At 40.7% G+C, this 18,388-nt stretch overlaps 1 protein-coding gene across 3 annotated transcripts in view; it reads right to left on the bottom strand.

The window, feature by feature from the left end:
- Window positions 1–17,868, bottom strand: part of VWF (von Willebrand factor) — a 134,241-nt gene extending 116,373 nt beyond the window's left edge. The window contains exons 1-2 of one of the 3 annotated variants that reach the window (XM_068190569.1): window positions 17,768–17,868; window positions 17,257–17,357 (exon numbers count right to left, since the gene is read on the bottom strand). Coding sequence is in view for 1 of the 3 variants with exons in the window: in XM_068190568.1 (XP_068046669.1) it covers window positions 883–912 (30 nt within the window). In the remaining 2 variants the exon portion in view is untranslated. Of the gene's footprint in view, window positions 1–882; window positions 1,007–17,256; window positions 17,358–17,446; window positions 17,712–17,767 lie in introns of those variants that run through there. The other 2 variants (XM_068190570.1, XM_068190568.1) reach the window with 2 other exon arrangements.
- Between the last annotated feature and the right edge of the window lie 520 nt (window positions 17,869–18,388).

Below are 18,388 nucleotides of genomic sequence, written 5' to 3'. Positions count from 1 at the left end.
CTCCTTTCTATAACCAGAACGTCAGTCTTTGTTTTCCATATGTCTATAAACTACCTCCAGGATGACCAGGCCTTTAAAAATAATAATTAATAATACGATAGGAGGGTCATGCAGATTGTGAACTACATGGGTTCAGTGACAAAACATCAAGTGTTAATTAAGTATGAAAGCTGCAGGGAGCTCCATCTAAGGGAATTAATTTCAGTGATCATATAAGCAACGAGAGAGGCTTAAATATACCACAGTTAATATATTAATGCCAGAAGACCAGACACACCTTTTCCTAAAGGAACTCTCCAATTAAAGACTAGAATGCATTTTGCAAAGAGAAATTGAGATATCAGGTATAGACACACACTTCTTATTGCTGTTAGCTATGTAGGTCCAACTCACAGCCACATAAATAAACATGGAGTTTGACTCATACACAAGACAGGAAAAGAAAGATCTATTCTACAGCTAAGTCTAATATAATGCTGCAAATCCCAAACTGACATAAGGCTGCAAGATAGCTCAGAAGTGCCAACTGCATGGGAATGACACTACAAAGAATGGTGAAGGAAACAGTAGGCATTATTATTCTCAGAATACACACTTGCTACTGTACTTTTGGTGCATGCACAGTGTTATTGTGGTGAATCAGATACTGCTGATCTCTGTTAACCCTTTTGTTTTACAAAGCAGGCAGAGAAAAAAAGGCAAGGTGTAAATCCCTTCCCATCAGTCCCTGTCCACCTCCCACTCTGTTCTGAACTGCAGATGGAGTTTCCCCCAATTCTAATGGAGCAGGTGCCACTAACAAATCAGAATACAATCCAGTAAGATCTGCCAGTATAAAACCATCTACAGTTTTATCACTGGCTTAGTTAGAAATGAATATACCTTCTTCTGTGCGAGACTCCTCTTGCACATGAGAAAGAAACTCCTCCAGTTTCCACCTCTAGCCTACAACACCATTGTTCCCCTGGTGCTTCAGAAGTCAAGACTGGAATGACTTTAGTCTGAAATCTCTTGTTTTTGTACAGGCCAGGAACTCTTGTCCATTTAAGAGGAAAGACAAAAATGCAGACGTCATATCCGCCTGATTCTCAAGACAATAGATGAAATTGCTATCGTGGAAATCAGGCACTCTTAATTGCCAGGAAGGTACAATGAGGGGAAATAGTTTTAAAAACTGACAAATAAAGTCTTTGAAATACATTTCACATGTGTATGTGTGACAAATCTCACTGGCTGAGCCAACAGGCAGCGTATTTATTTCACAGAATGTTATTCAAAGGGAATATTAGGATGCTCCCCACCTCAAAGCCCACAGAACAATTAAGCCTTTTTTCTAAACAGCTGCCTTAAAGGAGAAAGAAAAATTCAGAGCTAGTAATGCCCTGGGTTTATTCTCTAGGTGCAAAAATACTTGAATTTTGCCACTTTCTATCAGAGCAACACATTTGTTCCTTGAAATGTTCCTCTGGAACAGCACATCCTGCTCTCACTTGTTTGCAGAGTGGGCACCAAATCTATGGGCACGTATACAGCACTGAGCAAAAATACACAAAAACCAGAGTTTGTGAAGTCTTACTTGACTTTCCATGTCCCATTCCTCACATTTTCAATAACTTCTAGGATTAACAAAGACCTTAGGAGGCAACACATTGCACTGACTGAGAATTGTTTTCTCCTCTTAGATCCAGCTGCCACATCTCAGCAGGTCCTTCCTAGCCCTGAGAGCCTGCACATGAGTGATCCCAGACAGACATTCCCTAAACTTTTCCTTACAGGAATGCCAGCACTACTCAGGATAGGGGGAATTGGAGCTTCTATCACCATGGTCTCTTGTCATCTTCTCAGTTCTAAACCTTTCACTTCCTGAGTCCCAAATAATTTCATTTGGCAGCTTCCTCTTGCAGATCTAAATCCAGTAGGGCTTTGATTTACACTTTTTTGTTCGGCACATAAGGAAGGTAGAGTGAGAATACCTGGGAAAATTCCTTAAAAATAAGAACAGTGGTCAGATAAGCCAGACCTTGTGACACTTCCTAAGTGTGTTAGTGACCTTGGGGAACATAACAAACAGAATTAATTGAGATAGACACAAAGAACAAACTTCCTTTTTTCATCCTGGCTCTTTTTTCTCCCCCCCCCCCCCCCCCCCCCCCCCCCAAAATAAGGAAATAGTAATTAAAGAGTGCATTTATTGACTGATATTGTACATTGTTCATACACAAAGCTTAGTATGCTTGGGCACTTCTGACATGTAATTTTCCAAACAACACACCTGAGGCATGGGAGAAAATATCTAAACAGCTATGAAGTGCTGCCCAAAAAAACACCCATAGTCCATTCTCAGAACCATCACAGGAAGGACTTCTGAGAAAAATTATCCATAATACTGTTTTTCATTGCTTTGTTCAAATACCAGGCTGCATGCAGCAAGTCCTGGCCCTGCTACAAGTATGTTTGAATTGAAAGATTCTATCCTGGGCAAAGTCAGTTTGCATGAGAACCACTTAAGTTCTGCAGGCAACCACACTGATTGCTTTTATACGATCTAAAAAAAGTGTTCCTGGCATCTGGAGTAATCAGAAACCCCAAATGACACATCTTCTGATGCCACACTAAAAAAAAAAAAAATCAAATGAAGGAAGGTACACTCAGAAATGTAGGAAAAGACAAAAAGAGAAAAGATAAAATTATGATCAGAGGTAGGAAGCAACTCCTCTGCAAGCAGAGGAAACCTACAGTCTTGGAAAAATCAGAGAAATTATAGAAGATCCTTGTGTGTCCTATCACAAGCAGTACAGAGAAGGTAGGCAATCAGTGCTCCTTCTCTTCTCCCAGGGTAAAGGCCGGGAGCAAGCAATGAAATCCTCAGGGGGTTGTTGCCTTTAAAACACATGACTGGAAGGTCTCAGCACAGGCCACTGTGTCAAAAAGGAGTCAGACAAACTAATTAAGGGCCCCTGCATTACAGGGATCAAATCTCAGGGATCAAGTGATGAATCAGAGACAGCTTTTGGCTTAGAAAGTCTTTACCCTGCTGTGTCTTACAAGCAGAAATCCCATTATTTAATGTTACACTTTATTTCTTACTTCTCTTTTCCTAAGCAACTGCTGCTAGCCACCAGAATCCTACTTTTCGATCAAAGAGAAACCCAAAAAACAAACCAACAAAAAACACCCAAATGAAAAAATCAACTAGACAGATTTCTTTATCCTATCCCAGTCTGCAAGAAGATACTTTTCAGTGTTTTTTCCACAAGTGAGATTCAAATTAACTTTCCCATTACAGATCCAACAGTGAAACAAAGCAAAAGGACCAGGAAAGGGGCAAAAGAAAAAAAAATATCAGGAAGGGAGAAAAGCAAACAAACAAAAAAAACCCACAAAACAGGAAAGGGGCTAAAGCGCTAGTTCCTATGAATTGCAGGGGCTTTAGTGCATTTTGGGGGTCATCAGTGCTCAGCTCCGTTTCCAGGCACAGTTAGCGATCACGGTTTAAAGAAAGACAACCCTCAGAGAGGATGGGAGGCACTAACGACCCTCACTTTGCATTTGAAAGCCCCCAGCCTCCGGACATCCTTCCACAGGCTGGAAAGTTCACGCGGCAAAGCCAACACTTGAACACTCTCCCTACCGACTGGGCAGGGAAGGGCATTATCCGAGATAATCCTTTTTACCAATTTAAGGCCCTCCCTGGTGGCCAGCTCACGGGCTTTCCAATTTCACAGCCCTTCCCGGGGCTATGACTGGAGTCAGCCGAGCCGCCAGGACCGCGGGCTGCAGCGGGTGAAGTGATGCTCTTGGCTGCTGCTCTTCGGGCTCCAAACCTGCCAGGTAGCATCCCGACCTGGAGTTTATGAGCCAAGGTGCATCCTGCAAGTCCTGCGGTCTGCAGCATCACATCAAAGCAAAATGCCCTCTTCTAGATGCAGGGAATAAGGACACTAGAGCTGCACAACAATTTTCAGCCGGTGCCAGCTAGTACTGCTGTGCTGAGGTCAGCGGCCCTACTCTACCTTGTGCTGGCTGGAGAGCCAAAAGCCCCACAAATTTGAATTACATTACAAAGAGCCGCCAGAAATTAAACAGAAGGAGGGGGGGAAATGATTTTTCGCCTGGTCTGTGGGCAATTTCTTCCTTATGTGAGGTATCACCTCGCCGAGATGCGCCCGACTTCGACACGGCAGCTACGCAGCATTCCCGGGAAGGGCGTGTGCTCCTAGGGCAGAACAGCATCGCCCACTTCCAGCCTCCTCCTGGAAGGGCTTGGAGACAGGCGGTCACTGCTCTCTCACTTTTGCTTGTTAATGAATTGTACCTCCACCCCGGGCTGAAATTCCCTGCATACAGAGAGCCAGCCAAGGCCAGTTCAACGATTTCCTCCCCCTCCCCTGGAATGTGTTTTTCCGATTTCCCCCCACCTCTCCACTGCCAACTAGTTAAAACTCTATAATTTTATTGGTTTATACGGAGTATTTACAAGCACAAGATTTTGCAAGCAGGGTACCCAATACATGCATGTTATTCACAATTACCCTGTGGGAGGTTTTGGAGCCTGTTCTAGAGACAGCAAAACATTTTAGCATCTTTGTCATAATTTAACATCAGCACTGACATCAGATACCAACCACTCCACCACCACAAAATCACCATCAGGCTGCTGAAGGGAAAAAAAAAAAAAAACCAAAACATAAAATGCAAAGGAGTTTTTTCATTAATATAATAAGAGAAAATGAGAGCCTGTATTATGCAGCGTGATATCCGGTCAGTTTTCCAACTCCATGCTTTAAAAGCAGTTTAACCCTCCCCTTGGGATTAAATTTGTCCAAATGCATGGCTGCTGAAATGCCTTTAGCTGAAACCATGTAAATAATGAGTAGCCAACACTTCTGGGCTGCAGGTCTATAAAACAGTTGCCATAACAATTCACCTTGTGACTCTGTAGATTCAGTAGAATAATTAATTACTAAATGAGCCAGTCGCCCTCAGATACACGGAGAGATCTCCAGATCTCAGATAAGAAAAATGTCCTCAGTTGGTCTTCTAACTTTTAATGTCAGGTTTTATCAAGGATGATGAATGCATGCATGTGCAGATATACACCAATACCTGCACCCACCTGCATATATCCACGAATTAAATTTGTCCTGACAGGAAAATATTAATATACTGAGAAAGGAGGAAAAATAAACAGGAACAGCCTAAAGATGGGAAATATCCTCTTAGAGTGGGGAGACAGTTGAAAATAGAGGAGGGAAGCCTTCTTTCTCATGTGTGTGTTCTGACCAAAAACAAAGTTCTGACTTTGAATCATCTATCTCATAAGTGCCTGTGATTCTAGTCCTAAATCACAACTGATCATCCATACAAACCCAGGAGTTTCAGCAGTTTTGGCAACTGAAACAAGAGCAACAGTTTCCCAGATAAGAATTAAAAAGCCTGAGTGGTTATTTTTCCTTTGCCATTACAGAAGGGAGCAAACACAGACCTCGTGCTGCTGCTTTGAGAAGCAATTTCACCCCTCTCCCCTTCGTGCAGTAAACAATACTTTGTATATTTGCATCACAAGCATGTAAACAAGGATAAATTAATTAACATCCTCTGCTCTACACACAGGGCTGGTCTAGGGCCCTGGGAGATTTACTAATTAAGAAGTTTACTAATGACAGACTTCCTGAGATGCTCCTGAACCAGCACAGGTTTCCTTCCAGGGTCACAACTGTTATAAAATGCCCAACTCAGGAGCCAGCTGGAACTTCTGTGTTCAAGGCTGACCCCTGTAGGTTTGTCCCAAATTAACTGTTTTTTTCAAACAAGAACAGCACCAGTTCATTTAATATTTCAACACAACTGTTAGCAAACTGTTCTGACGATTAAAGCCACACCATGTTAAAAACACTCACTCCAACTCGGGTTTCTGCTAGCCTAAGGTTCAGACAGCACCTTAATAGAAATTTAAGAAACATCTATTACCATGTTTTCTCTACATCCCTTCCTGGATAATGAGTTCAAAACAATTCTCCACCATCCCCAGCAGAGTTTAAGGTCAATGAACTGAGCTCCCAGGTTGCCTCTCTAAAATGCATTTCTCTTCCCTTTTTGTGGTTTTCACAGCTCATCTCTAACTCCAAATACCAGAGCTAGGGCCAGGTTTAAATATTTAACACTGCTGCTATTCCTAGAATGCAGCATCATCCATATCCCTTCCTCCCTTCACCAGCATCTCCTACCACTTCAGCAGTTTAAATTTTACAAGGCAGAGACGGATACTGTCATAAACCAGAAACAAAACAGAAGGGTAAATTATCATTTGCCAACATATAATCAATGTGATGAGCACTCTGTTGGTGTGTTTTCCACTCACCTACATGATGGTATGTCAAATCTTAAAGGTGCCTAAACACCTTTAGGCACCTAATACAGGCATGATTGCATCAATACAACTTGCCAGAGTTGTGATTTCACTAAAGATGTGTAAGGTTTGTTATACACTGTGTTTTTCGTAAACCCATCAAAATTCATTGAAAAACCCTCAAGCAGTATAATGTAAATACTTATCTATCAAACAAAACAGTTGAAAAAACTTGGGAATAGTGCTATGAATTCCACTGAACTGCAGAGATGCCAGTTCCCATTAGGGTGTTTCTGAAAGTCTTCACCAGGAAGGATGATCTTGGTCCCTTAAGATTGAAATTTGGCCTATGGAAACTCCTTGCATTACCTTAAACATTTATAGCATTATCTTAATCACTTTGGAAAAGAAAAGAAGTCATATCCATACAAAATCTATTTCACTTATTTTTATAATGCCAAGGAAGAACCAACTCTAAGAAAAAGCAGATCACTAAGACAAAAATCACGCGTTTCTCCCTCTGAAAGGCTGATTTACCCCAGTACAAGACAGAGCGTGTTACTCATTGTGGAGGACAATTAAGTCCCAGAAACATTCACTTCTCTGCTGGGAACAATTGACACCATTATGTGATCAACAAATCTGTGTCTTATGCACATTTCCCACCACCACCCTTTTTTTCTGCAGTCATCCAATACAAGCACAAGGAGTGGGGGGGAAAAAAAGGCAAAAAGCTCAGATGGTGAAATTTTCCTCCAGTTCCTACTTTTTCCTCATTTATTGGTATACAGTACACACCCTAAAATCACAAGAGAGGATATCAATCACAAGACATCAACCACAATACAGGGACTCAAATTCTAGAATATTAACTGGCTCTCTCATATGCATTTTGATTTTTTTTCTACTATCAAAGATTAGCACTTACGAGATTTTTCTCCTGAAACATGAAGGGTAGAGGCTTCAAATGAAAAACAAAGCTGAGACATTCACAAGAATTCCCAATCCCCACATTTAACATCTAAATAAAAGATAAAACTTTCCAAATACTCTACAGTTCCAAAACATCATCAAGCAAGTTAACAATACGGATAATACAGGGATTGGAATCATAGAATATCCTGAGCTGGAAGGGACCAAGGATCATGGAATCAGCCTGATGTCACTCTAATTTCCTATAACCCTTCATGCCCAACCCACCAGACAGGTACTCACCCATCACAGACTGGAGGTAATGCAGAGCATGTGTGTGTTTCTCCACTGGATTGTTCCTAAAACTATGGAACTTTATAGAAATTACATTAACAATTAAAAATACCCTCTAAGTTTGACTTGATTTTAAAAAATGCACTAAGTAATCCTAACTTTTTCCATTTACCATGGGACAAGAACTGTACAAAACTGCATCCTAATAAAAATTTAGGTTTTGAACATCTCAAAGCTGAGAGATACCTTGAGCTCACTATTTTATGAGTCCATTGCCAAAGATTTTATCTTTAGAAGCACTATAAAAAGACAGGATCTTGTTTGTGTGTTTGAATAACAAAATCATGGCTGTAAACTGTTCAGAAAATACAAACCAGTTAAAAATTAGGCTTCCTTTCTTTGTCAAACAAAAGTAATCCGGACATATTCCTTTCTCCTTTTCTTGTTCAGCAGAAAAATTCAGGGTATTCAAAGGAACAGTGCTATTTGCAAGCATTAATATATCTGTATATTTTATTGGCTTTTTATTTCTGTTCACATCCTTCTGGTTCAAACAGTTCTGGAAGTCCTCAGGCCTCAAGGCACCTACACATCTGAGCTATGGATCCCAGCAGTCTGCCAGGCTTTCTGCCAGGACAGATTCACACATGGATATGGAAAGATCTCAGGAATGTTAAGGCAGGTTTTACAGAATACAAAGAATGGCAAAAATCAGGTCTAATTTGAAGCTGGTGGGATGAGAGGAGAATGCACCCACCCTTGGGACTTGGTATTCTGGTGGATTACCATGGTGGCTGCGGTGCCTTCCCTGCTGTTTCTCATCCCACCTTCCAACACTGGGTATGAAAATCATCTTCCCTCAAATTTCCTTCAGAAAATGAACGCCAAAGGTTTCCAAAGATTAAGTCATCTTCAGCCATTTTACTTTAATGCAGACTGTTTAATTAACATGCTGTGACACCCATGCATTCATCATTCCATGTATTGCTCTCTTTTTTTCCTCTCCTAGTTCCCCTGATTTAGGAATCACATCCTAGGTCACATCATCACTCTCAGGTGACAGGAGGCAGAAACGCGCAGTAGGCACTGCTGGAGCAGGTGCCACACGCGTTGCATAAAGACAATTTTATAGCCATTACAGTGATAGCAGAAGTGCCAAAACTGCTTCCAGGGAGCATTTTTCCTCGCTTACAAGTAATGAGCAGCCACTAGTTTAATTACAACTGTAAGGCATAAACTGAAACAAGTTTCACCTCAGCATGAGGGAGAATTTCTTTACCTCGGAGGTGGCAGAGCATTGGAACAGCTGCCCATGGAGGGTGTGGAGTCTTCCTCTCTGGAGACATTCCAAACCCATCTGGATGTGTTCCTGTGTCACCTGCTCCAGGTGATCCTGCCTCAGCAGGGGGTTTGGACTGGGTGATCTCCTGAGGGCCCTTCCAGCCCTAACTATCCTGTGATTCTGTAAATAAACTACTTCTTTAAGATGCAGAGCCATCAATTACTCTAAACAGAATGGTGGCAAAACCAGAACACCTTCTCTGTAAATAAAAAACATTGAAAATACTTTATAGCCATTATAAAACATTATAGTATAGTCATTTCTTTGGGAAAACAAAGAAAAAGAAAGAACAATACCTTTTAATTCTCTAAATCAGGACCACAGTCACATCTTGTTTATTGAACTTAGTTCAGTGTGGAACTTAGTTCTCATAAACACACACTGATTTTCCTCCAGACTCATAAGCATGGAGCCAATTGCCTAAATCTCATACTGAAAACACCTTCCACACTACATTTTATTTACAAAGAGGAAAAAAAAGGAGTTTTATTTATTATTTTTTATTAAAGAGTTTCATTTATAAAGAGGAAATAAAAATACCTCAATTTTCAACCCCTAAGAATACCTACAAGACCCACAGCCCAGTGTCCCACTATGCTAAGTGCTGCACAAATTTAGGACAAAAAACTGTCCAAACCAAAGTATCAGTAGGAGCACCACTGAAAGAAGGCTTGAGTGAGGAAGTTATGCTAAAAAAATTACACAGATCATTGAGCAGACCTCAGCATGGCTTGGGAATCTACTGGCTTTACAAGTAAATTAAGCTTTAAATATTTTAACACTACTTTCAGCTATTTGTAGCTTCGCAGTCTAAAACTCGTAACTTTAGTTAAAGCAAAAAGGGCTGCTCAGAGAAGGCAAAGCAAAGAAAGCATTCCTCAAGGAAAAGCTGAAAAGCACTGGAGCCTGAATTTCCAGTAACTAGAACCAGCAAGAATCAGCCTAGTGGTGGGAACAACAAAATTACTAAATCACAGATTTAATCCTTCCAGAGACTTAAAAACATCCAGGTGCCATATTTGTTAAGCAGCAGAAAACATCTCATATGACATTTTATTATGTCCAAAGCTCTGCATGCCACTGAATTATGGAAGGGCTCAGCCATGAAGGTGGTTCTGGGGCAGTGAACTCAAATTCATGCTGAGCTCTTCCTGTGGGACCAGGTTCTTTCAAATCTCTTGAGCTCCTGGCTGACAGCTGGGAATTAACAGCACTGGAAAGTAAAATTTAAAATTTCCTAAAGATATGTACTTAAAGCCTAGTTTATACTTTGTTTATATACATATTTTAATATATATTTAATTCTTCAGCCACTTTTGACCAAATCATGGCAGTTTATGTGCTTCCTCGGCAACCCTGGGGGAAGAGGGAATCTTGTTCCCAGAAAAGGAAAACTGAAGAAACTGAAGCACCCACTCAACAGTTACCAGCATTGCCTCACTATAAACCAGTCCATGTTTGGGTTTTTTCCCCCTGATTGTAGTTTGTAAAAAAAGATGGGATATTTAACTCTGCTACTGTTCCCAAAATTATTTCTATATGAACAGACATATTTTTTAATGCTCCATCTGGAAAATCTGACATGGGATTTGCAAAGTTCCTGTCCTGCCTCCTGATCAAAGAGGAAGAAGCACAGAAGCACAAAGTCTGGAAATTCCCATTAGATCTGCAAATGGGTGATTACTGAGCTAAGCAGAGAAGGGGGTGGGAAATCAGATAATTTTGCATTTCCAGAAAATTTTCATCCCAGTTTGGGAGGCTTCCTGAGATCCCTAGGAGTCTAATCAACCAGTGTGCTGAAAAATAAAGGAACTGGGCAAGGGGACAGATGGATACCTGATCCAAAGGTGCCACAGGCACATTGTACTCTCTGAAGATCTGGAATTTTCCAGTGATAATGCTAGAAAGCCTCTGACCAACTCAGGAACCACAGCTCCTGTCAAACAGTGTTCCTTCTCATCAATTGATTTGCTTAACAAGTAATGCACCAGGAGAACAAGGAGGCCATTTGAAGGACTCATGGTGAAGACAAAGGAAGGCTTGTGAACTTCCCCAGAAATGCCACTCAACCATGCAGGAAGATAAATCTGATATGGATGTTCTGAACAGAATAATGCTTCCAGCTGTTCTCAGTTTGGTTTTATCTGGTCACTGCTGAATTGTATCAGATCTGAGCAGTTCATCAGCACCAAAAAATGCAAATACTACTCACAGCATTGATTCTGACAAAGATTAAAACATGTCATGGCAGGGTGGTCTGCTCAGACCATCACCTCATCAGGGTAAAAGGACAAAACAGGACTGCAGGGACTGCCAGGGACATGGCCAGTATTGGTTCACTAATTTCTGTGGTCCTCTTGGCTACCAGGAATTTTTGTTTCATGTTTTTCATACACTGCAAATGATCTGGAGCTGGCACCTTGGTGCTGTTTTCAGTTTGTGCAGCACTTGAAGTGGGGATTGGGTCCACAACTTTACCTTACAAATAGCATCAGCACCATACGACATGCGGAATAAAAAAAAAACCCTATAACAAAACAAAGTCAAAACTGAGCACTGCCACACGCACTGAACCTGTCAAGTTTAATCCCATGGAATGAAGCGAAGGTAAAGCCTTTGCAAGTGATGAAAGACACATTCATACCTAGGCTAGAGTTTACAGACACCAGGGAGCTAATCACACAAATGACATAAATCCTAGCCTAGACAAAGCTTTGTACACTGAAAGGAGTAAAAATACAGAGCCATGGCATGACATACAGCTTCATACCCTTCAATAACAAACACTGGGACTATTTCAGAGAAGATTTTAAGCACCAGAGGTTCATGCTGGCTTCCCCCCTCCTTGTCAACACACCAAGAGCTCCTCAGATAACAATCTACCAAGGCCACCTCAGTTATTTACAAAGGCCATTTTGCATATTTGTGCCCCAAATTCTGGGACACTGCATTTGTTAGCTATTGCAGTGAAAACATGATGGTACTCAACCATATTTTCTGGAAGTCCTTTATGGCCTCATCACCAGACCAGCCAATGCCCCTGATTCTTGCTCTCTCTGACCATTTTAACCAATTAACACATCCTAGGATGCCCCACCTGGGAAATAACAGAAACTGTTGCACTAAGCCAGAAGAGGAAGCATAACAGATCAAGAAAAAGGACAAGAACAAGCACAAAGACACAGCACTGTGTGTCCCACACAGTCATTGCCAGGAAGCCAGAGACTCTAAAATAGTCAGCCAGTGTTAAAGAAGTATCCTGAAAACTGTCCTTCAAAAATGCACACGTCTATACAAAACAGCAATTTTCAAAAATCCTTGTTCACAGAAAGGCAAGGATGGACAGCAATAAGTTTTTCCCAGTGTTAAAGAAATCTCCAAAACCCAGGGCCTAACAAGGTGCTATAAATGCCATCTGTTGAGAAGCAAGAAATATGGAGTTAGAGATTGCTTTGTTGGGAGATGGGTACTTTAAATCCATCCTGCTCTATAGGAAGTAGGAATAAATTTAAACTTCTCTTGGTGGTGTTAGAGAGGCTGCTCAGCAGTCATTTCTGGCCTTAATAAACCATTTCTACCAGAGTAAGAGCACAGACAGACCAGGAGGAGCCCAGCCCCAAGCACCCTGAGCTTTCCAGCCCAGCTGTGTTCACTGGCAGAGGGAGAAGGGACAAGTTCTGAGGGCTTTCCCTTGCCAGGTGCCAGGACTTTTCTCCCTGGCTCCTCACTTTTCCTACTCTTCAGCAATTGTGTTGTTACCCTTCTGCAGCTCCTGCTGACACAGAACCAGTCTTGCTGTGGGCAGTATTTTGGCACATCTTCAGATACAAGGAAAACTCCCCTTCTGACAGGCACAAGCCCCTGTAGCATCACAAGACCAAGTCCAGCAACAGCCAGATTAAACCTGAAGATTATTAATACCGATTTTTAGCAGAGGCTTTGCTTACTAGACAGCACTAACTTTGCCAGCCCAGGATGTGTCAGGGTGAGGTTGTTCTGAAGCATGACTGTATTTGTATAATCCCAGATCTCATGATGGTGTATTAAGATAAAAATGTCTTTGAACTTTTAAATATATTTCACTGGATTTCTTTTTGGTACCGATTCAACACCAATACTAGGATCACTGTGATAAGAGAAGGCAAGTTACATTATTCTAACTGTGCAAATACAATTCCAGCTGGTTTGGGGAAATATTTTCTCTGCACTTTTAACTGTGAAGTTTTAAAATTACAAGAGCACACCTGGATTTGGATCCAGTGGAAAAGTACCTACTGGGCTGCTGCTAGCTGTGCTGAGGAGCCCTTGAAATGAAAACAAACCAACCACAAATCACACTAATGGGAAGGCTGTCACTTCTGGATTCAACCCTAGGAATGAAATATAATGGGAGAAAAGAAATATTTGCTTTAGTCCCAGACACAGAAAGTAAATCATCTGCGGAGAGAATGACATTCCTCTCCTCTCCTTCATCCCAAACTAGAGATCAGGTCTATTGTCATGAATAAAAGGAAGGAGAAAGAAAGAAAAGACAAACCCATAACACAACAAACACAACAGCTGTATATTTCTTGCAGAATTTACATATCCACTATATCTATTAAATACATGAGACAATTATCCAGAAAATCAGACACCTTATTTTAGCTGCAAATTTTCCACACATTCTTTGGAGAAACTGGGGTGGGGGTGTTCCATATAGAAGGCATTTTGTGACATTATATACATAAACATCTGAGGATTGAAATATTCTCAATTTCTTTACCTAGTATCTCAAGCTGGACACCTAAGAAATAGAAAGTCTCCCACCCTGGGCTTGAAGCTCCTCAGAAAGTACAATTCCCTCTCTCCATTCCCCACCAATTCCTGACCCAGGTCACAGCAGACAAGGCAAGGCAAAGAGCTGGCCCCACTTAGGTGCATGGCCCCTGACTTTGAAAGGACCAAAATATATTAAATGGCAAAAAAACTACTAATACATATAACTACTATAAATATCACATCATTGGCAGTGGAGTTTTTAGCTTTTTTTTTACATCGTCTAACCCCAGGCTTGAGCCGGGTCAGATCAAGCTCTTGACCAGCACACATTTAGATGCCAAAATTAGCAAATTACATTACATTAATGTAGTTTGAATTACATGTGGAGAGTTTTTGAAATATGCATTTCTAATCCAGGTACTCAAATAGGATGTGGGACTTTCCTAAAAGTTTTGCTTCCAAGTGGCAGCTGAGCAGTGAAAACCCAGCTTTGACACACTTGTTAGTTCTATGGTTAGAAAAGAATAGCTGTGTAATCAGATCTCACAGCCTTCTGAAGAATATATTCCAGGCATCCAGAGCCCTGGTATCTGGCAAATCTTCAATATCACATACTTGCTGACTATCCTAGTGTGCTCCAGGATAATGCTGAATTATGAACCCAGCCCTTTGCACAAAGTGTTCCTGTATTCTTTTCAAAAGACTTCCCTCCTCCACCCAGAAAGTTAAAGAAGCAATTCAAGCCCCACTGTGGAAATACAAAGTTTGTGTTTTAGCTAAGAGGAGTGTAAAGCAGGGAGAGCAGAATTCCATCGAGAAAAAAAGAGATAAACCAGCAGCTCTGATGAGAAATTAGAGCAGGGAGGATGCTGAGGCTACATGGAAAAAAAAAGCTAGGTCTCTCATCCTTTCCATACAAAGAATTAGGAGCGAAATGCTCAGGAAATTACAGTTTCAGGCAGAGTGACAACTGCTATGCCCTAAACTGCAACCTCAAGCCATACCCACAGGGAATATGCCTACTCCTGGCATGTGACAGGCATCAGGATATCCATGCCAGGTAAAAGGGTGCCATTCTGCAAGTCTCTTAATTTCAAGGTGGAGCCACAGTAAATCCATTGTTACAACTCATTCCACACTCCATTGGTTTCTGATCTATTTCCATTCCTATCTCTCCACTACCTTTTATGACTGCTAAATTCACAAAGGTAATCTCAGTGAAAATCAAACACCCTTTTCAGATTATTTTCTGTGATTTGCTTCTGAATAAAGATACTTCACAGAATCTTCAAGCTTAGCAATTCCAGTCAAGCCCTTAATTCCAAGTATAGAAACTTAAATTCAGATATCCACACACCTGAGTCATTGCTAAACATCGTTAAGAGACCCTTGTTTTTAATGAGATCAAAGCCCTGTGATTTGAGGACATCTGAGCACTACAGCCTAAAGTCAATACCAAACTCTGCAACTGAACAAAATAAACTCTTTCTTGTTTTATATAGAGCTGGCAGGTTAGAAATTCTAGCCAAACATTCCCTCAGGTTTCTGTGATGAGTCACACCAAACACTGGTTACCTTCATGGCAACAAGTTTTTATGCAAGTAATGGACAGTAAAATTGAAATCGCTAAAAAAAAAAAAAAAAAAATCACAAATCCACACTATTTATACAAGACCTGTATCCACACTTCATATTAACTAGACATATCAGGTTTTACACTTTATTAAAGACCATACCTAGACAGGCAGAACTGAGGTTTGTTTTGTATACAGGTGTGTCCAGGTTCAGATACACAATAGGCTATTTTCAATGTTCAGGAACGAGTTGATTTGCTATAAATCGAACTCTAATATCAATGTACTCACAAGGAACCACACAAAGCACCCAGACAAGTAGGATCACAGTATTTTCTTAGAAAGGTTATTATTACTTGGCATTTCTTGAAGTTTTGGAGCTGCTAATAGACTAGAACCACATGCCAGTTTTGAGACACACTCACAGTCTACCTCTGCCTACTGGCATTTGAAGAATTGGTTGTTAAAAATTCCACTCCTCTTTTTCCCAAGACTCTCTAAAAGGTCTACTGTTCCTATATTATTTTTTTCCCTCAGGTCTGGGTCTATTTTATTTCAAATCTTTATCCCCTCTGTGATCTGAAGAGACTACCCCTCCTTCCTCCAGAAGGAGCTTTCACAGATTTTATCAAAGCAGCTAAAATATTTTTAGAAAATGAGAATACCTAGTCCAGCTCTCAGAAAGCACACCTTCAGCTATTTCAAAGGATTTCTGAAGAGGAAATTATTCCCCCATGTGTCAGTTATACTAATTATTAATCTCTTTCCCCCTAAGTATTATAAGCACAATATAAATATAACTTGAAATTTAATCACAAACTGAACAAGATGACTCTTAAACCCAAAGGACTTCAACTGCGGCAATGCAAAAATAACTGAAATAATACAGTGATGCTTATTTACAACCTCTTTAACTTCTCAGGTGGTGATTTCAGAAATGTTGCAAGATTTAAGATAAGAAAATAAACAGAGCTTCAAACTTAGAAAACACAAGGCTGCCTCCTTGCAAAAGTGAAAAAAAAAATCCAAAATACACATACCATTTCTAAGGAGGCTTTCAGCCCTTTCTTCATTTGTTAGCTCTAAAAGGGAGATCTTCAATTATGCCCTATCTTGACCCTTGTTTTTATCCACCAGTTCCATCAGAGATTTAACCAAAGGTTGTGGCACTGCAGTTGTTAGTGCCAAATTTAAACCCACCTATGGGTTCACCAAACAATCAAAAGTCCAATAATTTTACTTCACAATAAGAAAGCTTCACATACTATGCCAGCATAGAACATAAGTAGAGCAATAGCCTTTACAGGAAAATTTTCAGTTTACCACAACTCAAGCTGAAGTTGAGAGAAGAAGAAACACAATGCTGAGGCTTTAAAAACATCCCTTAGCCTCTGAAAACCTTCTCATGAAATCAAACCTTCCTGAAGGATACCACAGGGTATATGCTGGCCCAGCTCCCTCCAGGAGGGTTTAACTAACCATCAGTTAATTAATGGTGATTTGGAGCACTTGGAGAAGTGTGTCCTTCATTTCAAGGCAGTGTGATTCATAACATGAAACACATGAGAATAATTGTAAGCTATAGTACAGTAAAGCAAATATGTTTATATTTACTTTCCTATAAACATGTTTACTTTACTATAAATGTATTTACTTTGCTCTACCCACCACATCTTGTCTTTGAGGAGAGGATGTTACCTCGCCCCTGATGGTATCATATGGAAAAGGAAAAGCATGTTCAGCAACCTGTTCCTTCATGAATATCATGCTTAGTTGCTGGATTTAATGAAAATACACTCACTGACAGAACACTGAGCAATCAGCTCAAATCTGGTGTGACCTCCCTTGTCTACACTGAATCACAACATCCAGAGTTTCCCATCTTGGCTTTTACACCTTTTGCCTATTCTAAAGAGCAGCCTCAGTACATGATGTATTCATTTTCCATGTTATTTGCTGAACTCTTAAGATTTTTTTCCAGAAAAGGTGGGAGTTGCTTCCATTTTACAATACTTGAAACTCACAGATCGATTGTAGCAGCCCTATTTCTCACTTCTGCTCTGGAAGACACAGATTGGTTTACCTCAAGCAGGTCTTGATGATGTATGCTTCTCTGCTTCCATCACTGAAATAAAAAAATAAATGCCCAAGGAAGCACAGGCAGCAAAAGAATCAAAGCAGATGGATATCAGCTGGCAACATCACATCCATCACCTGTACAAAGTATCCTGCAAGAGCTTCCCAGCTGATTTACATTTGACAACAGCAATTGTGATTGCTCAAAGGCTCCGAAGTGCTGACAGCAGCTAAGGTATCCATCCTATCATGCTTTTCATAGCAGCTGGGGCTAAATAAATTACATAACATGTTGCATATACTCACTGGAGGTCTGCCCACTACACTTTGCCCTCCACTCTGACAGTATTAGACACAAACAAATGTAAAAATGGCAACGCTTGATGACATTGGCATTATTCACCAAAGCTTGAGAAGATACTCAAGGACCTCCTGGTAATTTCAGAGATGAACGCTCACCTGCACTTTAAAAGAGGGGCCCACAAAAAGCACAATTTGTTAGCTGATTTTCAGCATGTAAAATAGGTGAGATGGTTAGAAGCCTCCCTTCATTAAAAAATAAGCTGCAGCCCAACACCACTGGCTATTAAAGCCCTGTTAAGAGTTTTCTTAGGGATAAGAACAACAGGCCTCCTGTGACACCAGCTGGGCTGACCCATCCACTGTGGTCTAAAGCAGCAGTTCCCACCTGCAAACCCTGAACATCATTCCAGGTCTGCAGGAAAAAAATTATGAAGTAAAAAAAGAGATGCTGGTGGAAAGGGGAAGTGATTTTTCACAGGCTTCCCAAGCTATGGAGCAATCTGTGGTGTGATCAGCAGGAAATGACCAGAGACCTCACAAGGACACAAAGAGTGTGTAACCAGAAATATCTGGAAACCCTCTTCTTGCTCATTTGACCATCCCACAGAAAGTACTAAAGTCAATGACCTCGCTAGAATGGCAAAAAATAGACAGTTCATTTTGAAATATAGTTCCATACCACTTTTTTTATCTCAGAGACCTCACATGACATCTTAAGAACCAACAGCTTCAAAGGAACAATATTCAATACTGCAACTTCTATGCAGCAATATTTCC

This window comes from Anomalospiza imberbis, chromosome 5 (assembly GCF_031753505.1).
Source record: "Anomalospiza imberbis isolate Cuckoo-Finch-1a 21T00152 chromosome 5, ASM3175350v1, whole genome shotgun sequence".
Taxonomy (NCBI): Eukaryota; Metazoa; Chordata; class Aves; order Passeriformes; family Viduidae; genus Anomalospiza; species Anomalospiza imberbis.
The sequence above is the reverse complement of the archived record's forward strand: the minus strand, read 5'-3'. Positions and strand labels throughout refer to the sequence as shown.